The sequence below is a fragment of the Cinclus cinclus genome, chromosome 15 (genome assembly GCF_963662255.1).
Source record: "Cinclus cinclus chromosome 15, bCinCin1.1, whole genome shotgun sequence".
Classification (NCBI taxonomy): Eukaryota; Metazoa; Chordata; class Aves; order Passeriformes; family Cinclidae; genus Cinclus; species Cinclus cinclus.
In genome coordinates this window covers 11660810-11675520 of record NC_085060.1, presented here as the reverse complement: position 1 = coordinate 11675520, position 14711 = coordinate 11660810, and the positions used below count along the sequence as shown (strand labels likewise).

At 37.6% G+C, this 14711-nt stretch overlaps 1 protein-coding gene across 2 annotated transcripts in view; it reads left to right on the top strand.

The window, feature by feature from the left end:
* The first annotated feature begins 7968 nt into the window (after positions 1-7968).
* The window catches only part of TENM1 (teneurin transmembrane protein 1), a 237586-nt gene continuing 230843 nt past the window's right edge, over positions 7969-14711 (top strand). For both annotated transcript variants that reach the window (XM_062503122.1, XM_062503121.1), the window contains exon 1: positions 7969-8185. In XM_062503122.1, coding sequence (XP_062359106.1) covers positions 7969-8185 — 217 coding nt within the window. The remainder of the gene's footprint in view (positions 8186-14711) is intronic.

Sequence of the window (14711 nt, the reverse complement as noted above, 5' to 3'; positions counted from 1 at the left end):
AACTGTACCTTCCAAAGTTATTCCTAGATTAAAAAACATTCCATCTTTCCTGCCTGCATATGCCCAAGTGCATGTACACCTCACTATTGTATTACATTGTTAGATAAATTAGAGCAGTGTGTGTGTGTATATATATATATATATATACACACACACAGATATAAGTATTTTGACAGTATTTGCTTCTTTAGTTCAGAAGAGCACCAACATTCAATTGTATTTTCATAGAACTCAACCACTAAGTGGAGTATTCTAATTTTAGGTCTTTATTGTCGCTACGACGTTTGCACAACTCCGAGACCAGACCAGCTGGGGGATGCAGCAAAAGAAGCAGGGACGAGTCTGACTGACTAAGCCCAGGAAAGAATTTTAATAAAAAAGCGTGACCACAAAAGAATGTAAACCAAACGCAGAATGAGACAACCTCAAAAAGACAGTTCAGGAGGGTGACAATATATAACCTCTGTTACAGAACACTGAACCAAATGAACAACCCAAACTCAGAACACTGCCTTGTATGCAAAACGTAACCCACCAATCATTAGTGAGAGCTGAAACACAACCTTATATAGAACAATATATTAGCATACCTACTGCTATAATCCCATCGTTCTCACCATAACTTACCAGATGTTCCCTTCCTAGTATCCCATCTCCCGTGGCCTCAGATCGATGGCCACTTCACTGTCAGCCAAGGCCAAGCCATTGTCAGTCTCTGCCAGTCCAGCTCCCACACTTTACGATGTGAAAATATGCTCTTGTTAACAGAGCGGTAATTACAGCAGTGGAAAATGAGCTGAGCTTCCACTGGCAAGCATTTTTAACACTTCATGTGGATGTGTTTAGTATAAGGAAGTGTCTGGGGTGTATTGGAAGTTATCTGTACAGCCTGAGGAAGCTTAGCTTGTCCCAGGCATTCTTGAATGTGAGGGGGAACATTCCTTTTCTTCAGTTCTATTATATTCCTAAAATGTATTTTACTAAGAAATTTACAGCTTTGACCACGCATCCTTCTTGCAGGAAAAAAACAATTCTGGGAGATGCATATTTCTATTGGAATATATATTCCTGTAGTGTCAAACTACACTCTAATATAGGCAAGATTTCCTGTATCTCTTTCCCTGTATCGTCACTGCCATACAGTTAGGAATTAAGTTGAAAAGGCAGTAAAGGACTTGACCACGTGTTAGCTAGTTTTACTTAAGCCCAGACTTTTTCATGTTCTTTAGGATTCTTAGTTGAAATGTTGGGAGTGGGTGAGAAACTGTTCACAGTGCTTCCATTTTTTTTAAACAAAAAAATTTTCACACTTTGAGATATTCTCTAGTATAATTAGGAATTGTATTTCCTAAAGTACAACTCTTCAGAAAGACTTTGTGCTCAAGAGATACTCTGAACCTGTCCAGGATATATCACCCTGAATCCTGAAAGTACTTTGCCCAACAGAAATAGAACTTGAGTTTCTGTCCTTGAGTCTCAGTAATATCAAATGATGAGTTTCCAAAAGAAAACATTAGGGACTTGTGTGATTCTTACAGTCAGTGGCAGTTCTCCAAGTAAAGTGAAGGGCACGTGTTGGACAAGAACTCTGTATCACAGTTGAGTAGCTGACATAACGTATGTTTTTAAGATTACTTTCAGCCTTGCCATATGCCACAAAATACTTCAACAACCTGACTTTGTCTGCAGTTTTATTCTGCAGTGTTTTCTCTCTGAAACTTGAGATATAATGGACAACACTTTGAATTACTAGAATTAAGTCAGACTTTGACTAATTTTAAATGAAGATCATTAAATAGGAAAATGAACCTTATTCTGCTTGCATCTATCACAATGACATGTAAATGTATGAGCCAGTGTGATCCATGCAAAAGGTAAAAGAGCACATTCTCTAGGGAGTATGTTAAACCCACAGCATGGCCCTGAGAGCTCCAATTTGCATCGACATATCTGATTTAGAAAGATATGTGAAAAAACGTATTCTAAGATTGTCATCTTTTATCTGTGCATCTGTTTTTCTTAAGAGGTGCTATGTAGTCCACCTTCAGGAGTAACACAATGTCTCAACATTTTACAATCTCACTCATTCCCTGATAAACACTGGATATGTTGTACCTACTGATCCATACATCCTTATGTCATTTTCAGGCATTTTTTGATGTGTTAACACTTCCTGAACCACACAAAATATTTCTATGAATTTTGGTAGGTTTTGTTGTTTTTTTTAAATTCCTGTAGCTGCTGTCTTCCTTGCTGTGTTCTTTAAGACTGAATTTAAAGAGATTTTCCTTTGTTTATAATCTCTAGACAAATACTTGAGGGATAAATTTTTTGAAGGTATGTACAAGGTTAGAATGTTTTTACTTTTTTTTTCTTGGTATTGCATTTCTCAAAGGTTTAAATCAAGAGTGTTTGCTCTGTTATGCCTTTCATATTTTACAGTTCTGTATTTCAGAAAGACCTGCAGAATAAAGGTGCTGTTCTTTTCACCTTCAGCAGTCCAGAGCTGCTATTGCTGCTTAGCAGTTTGTTTTCAGAAACTACTGGGCTGAAAAGGCAATAAGCAAACAGTAGCTTTCAGAGAAAGGTATGTGATGAAAGAAAAGAAATATAGGAGAGGAGGAGCACAGTTCCCTGGTTATATTTTAGCATTATAACTGCAATGACATTTTAATTCTAAATAGTCTGGAATGTCTGAATATTAAACAGTGATTAGCTGAGGCCAACAAAGGTTACACTTTTCCTCATTTTTGATCTTGTATGCTTCTGGAGGACCCTGTTCAGCTACATGACACTCATTAGCAACCATAACCTGACCTCTCTAAATAATTCTGGACTTACTGGAAACCAGCTGGGTATGCCACTGGTGATTTGATGGGGCTGATAGTGGGTAATCACTATGAAAACTTGTTCATTAAATGGGTACCCTATCAGGGCAGCCTATTAAGAATTTATAAAAAGCACTATTACAGTAACGTGATCTCTGGGGCACTGCTGTACTTGAGTGCAGAGCCTCCGTGCAGTGTAAATGCACACAGTGAGTTCTGTCCTCAAATACCTATTGATGGGCACTGCAAACAGCCTTGGCTCAGCCTTTCTCAGAACCAGTTCCCCAGCCCTTACTGAGCTCCAGAGCAGGAAAGCTGATCTGAGCAGAACAGGCAATTAGGGGGCTGAGAGGAGAGGATCTTGATGTAAGTGAAAGGTGAAAATAGTTTCTAATAACATGTACAATGTGCACTTAGAAGGTTACACAAATTGTACATATGTCTGTGTTAGTTCCATTACTTCAAAGGTGGTATTTTCCTGTCCATTAGAACTTTTTGCAAAAGTATTTCATTGTGAATTTAAGTCGTTGTTCATTCTTCTACAAAATTGACTATAAAATACATATGATACAGATTTTAAAATATTGTTCAGAATTACCTGCTATTCAGTGCCTAATATATGTCACATATTTATATGTCTGCGTTTTTAGTAAACAAAATATTTTTCTATTGTATTTTTCTTACATATTTTGTGAAACCTTTCAATAAGAGAACAATGGTGGAAAGGGCAAAAAAGTGCTACTTGTGAGGAGGAGAGCATTAAGACACTTATAGAAAGGTCACTTACAGGAACTGTAAGCTTTTATGAGACTTCATCATTTTGCTGACAAGGTCAACTTGATATTGATTGGCTGGGTGTTCTGTTTAGTTACTTGAGGGCCAGTTATTTGAAGAAACCTGTATAAACATCCAGGCAATATTCTTCATACTTCTGCCCTATTTCAGCATTTTGAGTTGCTTACTGTGTTGTATTTTTCCAAACAAAATATGAAGTCAAGTTCAAGTATTTGATTGCCAGTGTTTAAATTCAGGTTATCATACCATCCTTTAAGTTTAACTGAATTTCTTACTGTAGAAAAGCTGGAAGATTTGATCTGTTTTAAGTCAGGTGTTTCTGATGCATGAAAGAATTTTTTATGAAAAGTTTTATAAAGTATTTTTCCTGTTCTTGAAAATTATTTATCACCTGCTCTCATGTCAGGCCCAGACAGCTGTGGGTTTATGAGACACTAATGCCCTAAGCAAAAATAAATGAAGCACAAGCTTGGTCCCTGTGTGAAAGGAAGCCAGAGTTTCTTGTGACGTTCCATGCTCTGGTGCTTCATGCTCTTTAGTCCTTGCGTGAGCTTCAGCACTGCTGAATTTTTCTTGGCTGTGGTAAAATGGGGTTGGCATGGGGATGGAAGAGTTGGGCAGGTGAGATGAAGGTTTTCTTCCTTCAGGTGGTGAGCGAGTAGGTGAGTTGGGATGTGTGTGCATTGCATGTGTATCCTTATCCTTCTGTGGTAATTCTGTCAACACAGACTGGACTGACACCATCACCAGTCCTTTATTAAAAATTTTACATGCCTTCTCTCAATGAACTTCTTTCAGGCAACTCTGACTTCTTTCCTCATCAGCTGCTTCACACAGTACTGACTTCTTTTCTTACAGGCAGCTCCACACAGCACTGACTCCTTCTCCCCTCTCTGCAAGTTTCCTTCTTCTACATGAGTGGCTAAGCTCCAAGCTGTCCCTTACCCAGCCACCTAACCCTGTCTGTGCCTCACACAGCATCTTCTTAACTTATCTGTCCCCTGCACGACCACATGTCACCTTACCTCCTCACAGCACAGCCAGCAGACTCTAGGTCTTCAGCTTGTGCCCAGCTAACCCACTCTTTTATAACACCCATCCTCACTGGCAGGCAAGGCTGTTTCTGCTCCTTGGTGATGAGTACAGCTGTAATTCATTGGAAGGGATTGTCTCCTGCACTATGCTTACAACTTATCTTCCCACATCCTTCCACCACAAAGGTTATAAAACTTCATGCTGTGTTTTTCTGGTCTATGCAGATGGCACTGAAGATGGTAGGGGTTCCAGCCTGGTGCTGATGTGGCTTGGTGGTCAGAACTACCATGGGAAAAGTTGAGCTGTGGCATCACACGTGTGCCAGGATTTTGCCCCCCTGCTACTGCAAATGTGGACATATGCAGCAATGGCAGCAGTAGCACCCCTGAACAGGGGCAGTGGGGTGTTGGGATATTCAGAAGTTGGTCGTATTTTTAATTATCTTTGTCCTTATATAGCAAGGCATAATGAAATTATAGCTTTTAAAGGCATATTTCATTAGTTTAGAATTGAAAAAAATGCACATCCTTTCCATAAGAAGGTAGCGCATATGAAAGTACCACAGTGAAAGAGAATACACAGAGTATGTAATTAATATTAATTGCTTACAGTATTAATTGCTTACATTAAATTATTTCATCTGTCTGCTGCCTTGGTTAACATCATTAAATATATTCCTGCTACAAACAGTCCTCACAAACTAAAGACTTTGGTTATTAAACCTTGTTTTAAAAGAATACAAGTAAATCTTCCTTAAGTAGTTGTTTACAGCAACTTTAGTTTTACAGTTCTCTGTGCAGCCTAATAATTTTTTATTACTTATTTAAAAAAAAAAATCACTTGAAACCTCCTACAAAATAGATGCAGAGCATCTTTTAGGGAGAACTTCTGTGTTTTAGTTTTGTGGGAGTTCTTTTGTTTGTTTCAGTAATGAGCCAAATTTGTCAGATTCATGGTTTTGCAATTCTGAAAGCAGGATGCACTGCCTGTGTCCGATGCCACTTGCACTTGTTGCCTTCCTGGCAAAATTTATTTCTTCTCTACTGCATCTTCTTAATAGAGGTCCTTAATTTCTCCTTGTTTTCCTCTAGCTTCTGTAGCTTTGTCTCCATTTATTCTGTCAGACAGAATATATTGGAAGGCTTTTTCCTGTCAGTAACCATTTCTACAGAGTCATCAGTTCATCTTTTAAGCCAGCTTTCTGCTTGCAAGTCATGGCCCCTTTGTGTTCTTGTGTTGCTATTAAAGCAACTCACAGATTAAGTACTGAACTTGGGCAATAATAGGCAATCTTGGGAAATAACAGTAAATTATTTAAGCAAATAGCTTTGGAGAAGCAAGTATTACTTAATAGTAACTTGTACAGAAGCATCTTGCCAACTGGATACATGCAGTGAACCCACAGCACAAGTCCCTGCTCAGGGCTGTAGCCCCATGATGTGCTGTCAGCTGCCCTTGATCTCTGGCAGCTCCTTGGTTCATAGTTCTGATTCTGCCTCTCTCTTGAAGAGACTTTATTGATTAGGTGCTTTCAAGCCCACTTTGTTGAGTAGGAGATATGAGTTGTTTTTTGTTTAGGACTAGATGCTAGAGCTCTTTATTATCCAGGTGCCATTAGTTTCTGAAGGACTGTTCCATGTCAGGGTGCAGGGCTGGAACATAACTCCCTGAGAGTCTGTGTTTCAAGCAAAAACATGCTTTCAACCTCTTTCCCCAGATAACCTCCTGAAACCTGGAGAAAGCAGAGAAAGCAAGGCATGCACTCCACAGTGTTACTTCTGCTGTAATGGCCTGTCTCACTTCTTCCCTCCAAGGATTCTGAGGGTCTGGATTTTGTTTTCCAGTGTTAGAAGCCTTATTCCCTCTTCACACCGTGTGTAGGGTTTTCCACCCCTGCTCAGGAAAGTGATCCTTTCCAAAGTATTGGGAGAGCACACAAGCAGGACATGAAGTTCTGGAGCACTGTGCAGTACCACCAGGTGTGTCTCAGACTTTCAGACAGTTTCAGGAGCTGGTCATCTCTTTAGCTCTCTCAGAAGTGCTTTCTGTGGGGGTTTTATGTTTACCTTTTGTGTGTTTTCACTTTTTCTGTTTTGCTTTTGGAGATTCTGGTTTTATGCTCGCAGCTGGCAGTATGTGGGGTTAAAGTCCTTGTTGCAGATGGGAAATGGGCTGATATCAAACTGTATTAAACTTACTTTCTAGTTAAGCACAATCTCTTTGAACTTCCATGTTTGGTTTTTTTTTCTTTGTCTCCTGGCAATAATGTTTACTGGCACCTTTTTTTGTTACACTTGTTTTTCTAGGTTATTAATATCTGCTAATCTAAAAAGAAAACAACAAAAACGACCAAACCAAACAGAGCTCCCTGTTGGTGAGCCATGCTGCTGTAAAAGCTGTGCCATAATCCCTGTTATTTCCTCACAGCTTGTCTTAAAATTAGTGATGGAAACAGCTTAATGAAGGCAAGGATACAGGACAAGAGCCCCAGTTGCACTTGCAGCTGCAGTGCACGTGATTTCAGGGATATTGGATTCAAACATCATTATAGAAATACGTACATGAAACTCAAGATGCAGTTTGGAAGCTTCCATTGAGGATTTGTATATGCCCCTGTGTGGGGCTGAAATGGGAGATGGAGGGGAAGAAAAGGGGTTGTAATGCAGGGTAAAGCTTCTTCCTGCTGAAATGTCCTCATAATCTAAAAGAAAATGCCCTTTTCTGAAGCATTGCATGCTCTTCTAGAGTTACAGTGTGGTGTATTCTTTTTTTTAAAAAAGTTTGGTGGTTTTCTAATGTCTGAAGTCTCTTATTCTTGACTAGTTGTAATGTAAGTCACGGGACAATACTTAAAAATAATGAACTTTCTGCTTTCTAGGCTTCATATTTTAAAAGACACAAAATGTTATTTTCACTTAAGATGACCATGCATCCCTTTAGAGAAATAGTAACTATTCCATCTTAGCTTTGATACCAGATATAACTTGTTGTAATATAGTTATTGCTTGGTCTTACAGGACAGTGCTTAAGACTTGATTTTAATTTTTGTCCTTCAAGTAGCTTTTATTTTAATGCTGTTTTAAAAAGCCCAAACAGTAAAATATGACATGTTCAGTTTCTTTCCTGGATTACAGTGTTATTAATGAAATTTCATTGGTTTACAGAACTAAAAAATAAAATTAGACCTTTTTGATCTAAAAGCATATAGTATGTCTGAAATTAATTACTGCTGTTTTTTTTTTCCCCAGGACTGTTTCCTTAAGGCATTCCAGTTGCTTGTTTTCATGACTTTGAGCCTATTTAATCAGAGATGGAGCAGATGGACTGCAAACCCTACCAGCCACTGTCAAAAGTTAAACATGAAGTGGATCTAACTTACACAAGTTCTTCAGATGAAAGTGAAGATGGTGGAAAGCAAAGGCAATCTTATGACTCAAGAGAAACTCTGAATGAATATAGCCAAGAGCTAAGACTTAACTATAACAGTCATAGCAGAAAAAGAAAAGCCATTGACCAGTCCACACAAGGTAAATAATTTACCTATTAATTATGATTATTACTTTGTGATTGTGCACTATGAAACAATATCAGGAGTTAAGCAAACATTTTGTTCTCAAAGGCTTATAGTATCAACCCACCTTCTACCAAGTTTCAGTCATACTGTAATAACAGAAAATTAGGATTTTTTTTTAATTGAAGGAAAAGTGATTTTTTAGCAGGATGGGCTGACTGGTATTCTGGAAATTATCACATGCTAGCTACAGACAATTATTTTCTTCAGCAGGAGCTACTCTTCTTAGTAATGTTGAGTAATTAATTATTTACTGCCTGTGCATATGTTGGGTGCTTTTTGCTATAAAATCAACGTTGAGGCTGCAGGCTATCCCTGTATGTGCTTACAAAGCCTGTGAATCAATTCAAATACAATAATTCTCTTACCATTTCTAATCATATAAATAATCAAGTAATTTAAAAACTGAAGTTAATTAGTGTATTGTAAGAAAAAAACCCAGGAGTTAAGTTTCTATTTTAGCTTTCTGCATGATTAGGAGAAATATTTGAACAGTGATGATAGCTGAAATAAGGTTAGGAAAGCTGCTGTTTGATTAGAGACAGAAACTAAAGACTTAAGACTGAAGAAATGGAAGGAATGAGCAGAATTTACTGCAGCATTTCCTGACAGACTCTGTAAACCTACATGCTGCTTTTGTACACAATGAACAGAGAAGGGGCTTAGCTGCTGCTTTCAGCTCTGTCCCCAGTCCAGACAGGATGGTGGGACAGGGAGAGCATTTGTAGGATCAGTGTCAGAAGCAATGAGAGCCCTGTCCCCTTAAAGGTAACAGCAGCAGGGTTCTGAGGCACTCACTCCCTCCTCTTCAAAGAAGTGGCTAAATTACATTAAAGTGTGGCCAGCACTTCTCAGCTAAAACTTATGGTACTTACTTAAAAAACAAATAAACAAACCTAAAATCCTCAAACAAGCCACATCACACACACACCCTGCCCCCTAAGCCCTCACTTCTTACTCAGAAAAACCTTTTTCAATTTTCTGAAGATGAAAAATAATTTTGTTTTTCTACAAGGAAATGAAAAATAGGCTTTTTGAAGATGGAAAATTTGTCTCCTCTGTGATGTGTAAATTAATGTGAAGTTTGGAACAGCTGTGCTACATAGCTATTGCAGTGTTTTTGCTTTTTACTGCAGATATTCTGCTTCAGCACCATAATACTGGCATTGTCTGAAAGTACCTGTAATTCATGGGAGTAATAATAGTTGGCTGCCTCAATCTATGTGCATATATTCTCTCCAAAGTTTTACAGTAAAACTGCTATTTTTGGGAAGAAAATTAATGAGCATAAATTTCAACAGAGGATTGTTTAGAAAACAGATTTGTTTGTTGTTTTTGACTTTATCTTGAATATGCTATCAGAGTTCAATTAACTGAGATATGGCTGTATTGTTGTACCTCTGGATGGTGTAAATGTTCTTGTAGATCTCCTTAGAGCAACTCCTCCGTTGCTTGTACCTGTAGCTGTGAAAGCAAAACCTCATCATGTACCTGGGCCTGGAGGAATGCTGGGTCTGCAGTGCTTTGCTGCTGTTGATAATCCTGTCAGCTGCAGCATCACTGGCTTGGGCATGTCTAAAAGGGTGGCAGTCACTGCTGTAGACATAAAAAAAAAAACAGTCTCTGTGTCATGTTGAATTTATTCTTCCAGAACATTTCCTCTGAAAGCAATCACATTAATGATTTTGGAGAAATGGCCAAATCAGTGTACATTTCTGTAAGAAGTTGTCAGGCATAACTCAGTTATTCAGGAGTGACCGGTAAGGAATCAGTTATGTGCATGTGCAGACCAGGAAGGATTTTTCACTCATGTTTTATTATTATTTTATTGAAATTATATGTCCCAAGATTTTTCCATTCAAATTAATTTTTATGAGATACTGCATGAATTTTTAGATCTATTTTTCAAGCATCAGTATTCTTTTTTGGACGAAAGTCAGTCTTCTACTGCTTCAAACTTCAGGATGAGGCATGATGTCCATGTTTGTAGAAAAATTACTTAAGCTTCTAAGAGTACTTTGCCAATATGCAGGGCAGCTCTTAAATATTTCCTTACCTCTAGGCACCTTCTTCTCTGAATTGTTTAGGTCAGTATATTATTGTTTAATACTGTGTTATTCACCTAATTTTTTTTTTAAATCCTATTCATGTGTACTGATTTGTAAACATGGAGTTGTACTAGAAACCATAGTTTTTTCTTGTCTTATGTAATGAATTCAGTTTGGAGTAACTGATATCATAATTGCACTGCAAAGTATATCCATTTGGCTTCCCAGAAATCCATCCTGACATCTTTCTAGTCATTTAAATCATGCTTTTTCTCTACCACAGACTGAACCTAAATATTTGGCTTGGTAAGCAGAGCAGATTTGAAATATAAAACTGGTGGTCCTCAAAATTCAAACAGCAAAAAAGTTTGTAAAGCTGAGTGTAAAATTTCAGACTTCAGACAGATATGATTGCAGTTCTAGTGCAATCAGTCTGTTTCCAAAAGGATCCCAGGTTTCAGAGTGGGAGTTCCTGGTGGTTCTTGGTGGTTGCTCTGTCAACACCAGCAGAAAGGTCCAGGTTTGAGCTATGAATCTGAATGAATCCATAAAACTGTAAATGGATTTTTTTCTAAAACCCATTCTTTTCTAAAATGCTTCATAAGAATCTTTAACAAGATTTTTCTTCATGTTTGGCACATCTTCAGATTATACAGAAAAAGATTTAATGTCTTTTTCAGAACCAAAACCCCCATAGCCACCCCCTTTTCTAAGGGGATTCTGCTAGGAGTGCTGTACCATGCCAGTGCTGGAGACTTGCATAAAATAATTCTACCTACAAAGGCTGCTGGAGCATCAAAGGTTGTACATTAAATTGGTGCCATAATGCTCTTCTTTAGTGGCATAATGTTCTTCTCTAGCTACAGCTGAAATAGTACCCTGTGTGTGATGAATTAACAGAGTGCACAGTGAGGATAATATGAACTTCTTCCTGGAAAGGTGTGAGAAAAGATGAGAAACAGACAGAACAGTAACAGTCCTGCATGGAGTGGTAATGGTGGCTGTGATATGGCATTCCAAGGAGCTCTAATGATGGAATGTGAGAAGAAATTATGTCAGAATAAAATCATTATTATGGAGAAACTTTTAAGAGGAACAAGTGTAGGGGTTTGAGTACTGATCTAGTTAGTTTTGTTAGAAGACTCAGTAGTTCAGATGTTTATGGAAATTGAAAGAGTTTGTACTGGTTACTTAAGATAGGTTATATAAATTAGACTTGGCAGTCATCTGAATTTAGTAAATAACTTCAGAGTAAAATGTGATTTGTTGCACAAAATACTGCTGTATCTCAGCCATTTCTGTGAAGATTTTTGCTATAAACAGTTTGTCTATTTCATTATTAGTGTCAGTACTGAGGAATTCTTTCTATGAAAAGTTTCAATAGAAATCTGAGATTACGTAAAATCATAATGCATGGATATTATATGTTTGCATATATGGACAATCTGTATTAAACCAGAACTTGACGTGACGTGAACTTAAGGGATGCTTTTCAAGAGTTCATCCTGCAGAATTGAAAAGCACCGTTAGTGTTTTGCAAAACATTTTTTGTGTCAGTTTGAAAGGGTGTGTGATCATATAAATAGCAAACATTGAAAACAATATCCAAATATAGAGTACTTAACTGTGTCAATACTTTTTACTCCTTACAATTCCTGAAATTGTATCTCATATGTTACACTTCAGAGATAATAATTGGTTGGTTTTACCGATCTTATGGAAAAAAAATACCAAAGGAAAAAAAAGAAAAACAAGTAAATACAGAATTTCTCTATTGATCAAGCAGTTTTTTTACATGCTGTTCTTCAGGTTTAGTACTGGTGCCCTTTTATATAGAGTCCAGCGCCAGCTGAATTCTCTATCTGGTGTTGCTTGCATCCAAAATTTGCAGTTATTGACACTTTGAGATTTACCAAATAACACCACAGACTACTTCAAGCCCAACTAAATTTTACTGGCTTAAAAACTCAATGTGAGTGGCTACAGAAATCTCCTGACAAAGCATCGTTGACTCCTGAAGAATCAGTCCTAAACACATAATGTATATATCTAAAAATGTGTTCCCTTAGTCACCGGAAGGTTCAGAATGCTGCTTATCTGAAGATATGTAAACCTGCAATATCTCATCCTGGCAAGATCATCTTACAAAGTAAATTCCTGGCAGACCCAGTATCATATAGTTTGGAGATATTGGCAAACAAAATAAATGAATTCTTGGAAGAATTGGTAAACATACTGTTTTGACCTTGAAAGAGATGGAGGAGAATTGGCAGAAGTTGTCAGAAATGTTGCTCTTCTAGGAAAATCATTGATGGACCTGGCTGTGGGGAAAAAAGGTTCTTGTAGATGTACTATACGTATATTGCATGTCGAGCTTATTTGTGACATGTTTACATAATTAGAACTGTTTTCTCCCACAGCTTTCTCTATTTCCACCAAAGCAAATATGAAAGGAGCTGTACTCTACAAATACTGGCAGCACAGAAAAGCTTTCTGGCTTTTAGGTTAATTATAGATTTGTAAGAAAACACTAGTTTAGAGGAATGAATTCCTGATAGGATAATCATCTGGGATCAAGTCATTGGCATGATAAAGTTTATTGATTGTTAACAATATGAGCATATGGCAGTAAATTTCTGGTTAGACAAATGTTCATTTCCTGGCAAGATAAATATATTGAACTGCATTATGGGCAAAGCAAAATGGAATTATTCTTCACAGGAGAATCCAACAGCAAATAATTTCTGGTAAATCTGTGTGAGAAAATGAGCATTGCTAGTATTGTAGGAAATGACAGAGTGCCTCACAAATTGGCCTATTCTGCTTTTAGCCCATTAAGAAGTACGGAAATCCTTTTTGTGGACAAAAGCTCCAGATTGGTGACATAATTAATGTTTTCTAAAAAGCTCATATAAAATTACCTTCAGGAGTAATTGGTAAACAGATCCAGCTGTAAACGTTGAAAGTCTTCATCAAATGAACTCCATTGACTTGGCAGAGAGTCCTGGGTCACAATGTGAGAAAGCTCAGCAGCCTAAGGCCACTTCTGTCTCATCCTCTCTTTTTTAGCTTTCTGCTGTTGCCATCTGATTCCCCTTTGTGCCCTCTGATACATCCTAGCAATAGTGAGAATACCCAGGCAACAGAAATGTTTCAGTGCTGAAAAGCACTTTTGTTCCCTAGAAGGGGAAAACCTATTGCAAGGTGCAGGAATAGGAGGTCTGTTTTGCTATGCATTGAAGTTCAGCAATTTTCAGCTTACTAGGGAGGAAGTTTTAAACACATGTAACTTTTAACACCATATGACCACTCAAAGCCGGTTTTACTGATTGTCCTAGACATAAATAAAAGGCATGCTGACAAGCACTGGTAGGAAATTGTCCTGTCAGGAAAATGTCATGGTGGTGTTTTGTCCTCTGTGAAGTAGCAAAAGTTTTTACATAATAACCATGTTCTACTCTGATTCCAGAATTATGTAAATCCATTCAGGACAACAGGTCTGCTTTGTGTCTGTATCAGGGCCACGGAGAGTTGAATTTGGGCTGCATGTAGTATGTGCTTTTAGTTACAATTACATTATTTTAAAATTATGTGTAAAGGTAAGAAAGCCTTTATTAGATTTTTCCCCTTAATCTGTTACGTATAACACTAGAATAACAAATCACAAATCTGTGGTCTTGGGAGCTCTCCCAGAGGAAACCAATTCCAGTAGCAGGATTCCGGATTTCCATTGTTTTAATAGTGATTTGGACCACCTATCTGGGTGAATTTAGGACTCTGTGCTCATAAACTTCCACAAAGATCAGTTAATGAAGGGGAAAATTTTATTGGGGGGCACCCCAAGCCTCTTTTTATAAAAAAGGTAGAGCTCCAGTGGTAACTTGGTGGCCAGTGGAACAGGGTGTTACAGTTCACTATGACTCCACCTGCCAATTGCATCATGTGATAAAGACTATCAAAATAAAATATATTACATTGGCTATTTATTGACATGTAAACAGCACATGGTGAAATGCACTTTTTATGTTTGTAGCTGAAAGGGAGATCATAAGTTTTGAGAAGGACAGGAAAAAGAATGTCAAAAGAAAAAGAAAATGTTCATAAGAGAGCTACTGCTATGGAGCCTTTTAGAAGTATTGTAGTTTAGAACTCTTCAACTAGGTGTAGTTACTTCTTTTGTTCCCTGTGTTTTCTTCATGATGAAATTCCTTGTTTAATGAAGGAAGGGATTTTTTTTTAACCTTTAAGCTGTATCATTTTTTCAAAGCTGTGTCTTGTGCTGCAGTGGAAGGTGGTTTTAGGACTGTGGAATGAGGCATTCCTGGGCACTCTAAGAAGTTCCGAACAGGCTGTTTACAAATGAAACCAATTATTTTTGCAAGCACTTTCCTTGAAATTCTGATTTAAGGAAGAACTAAAAAAAAAAAAAAAAAT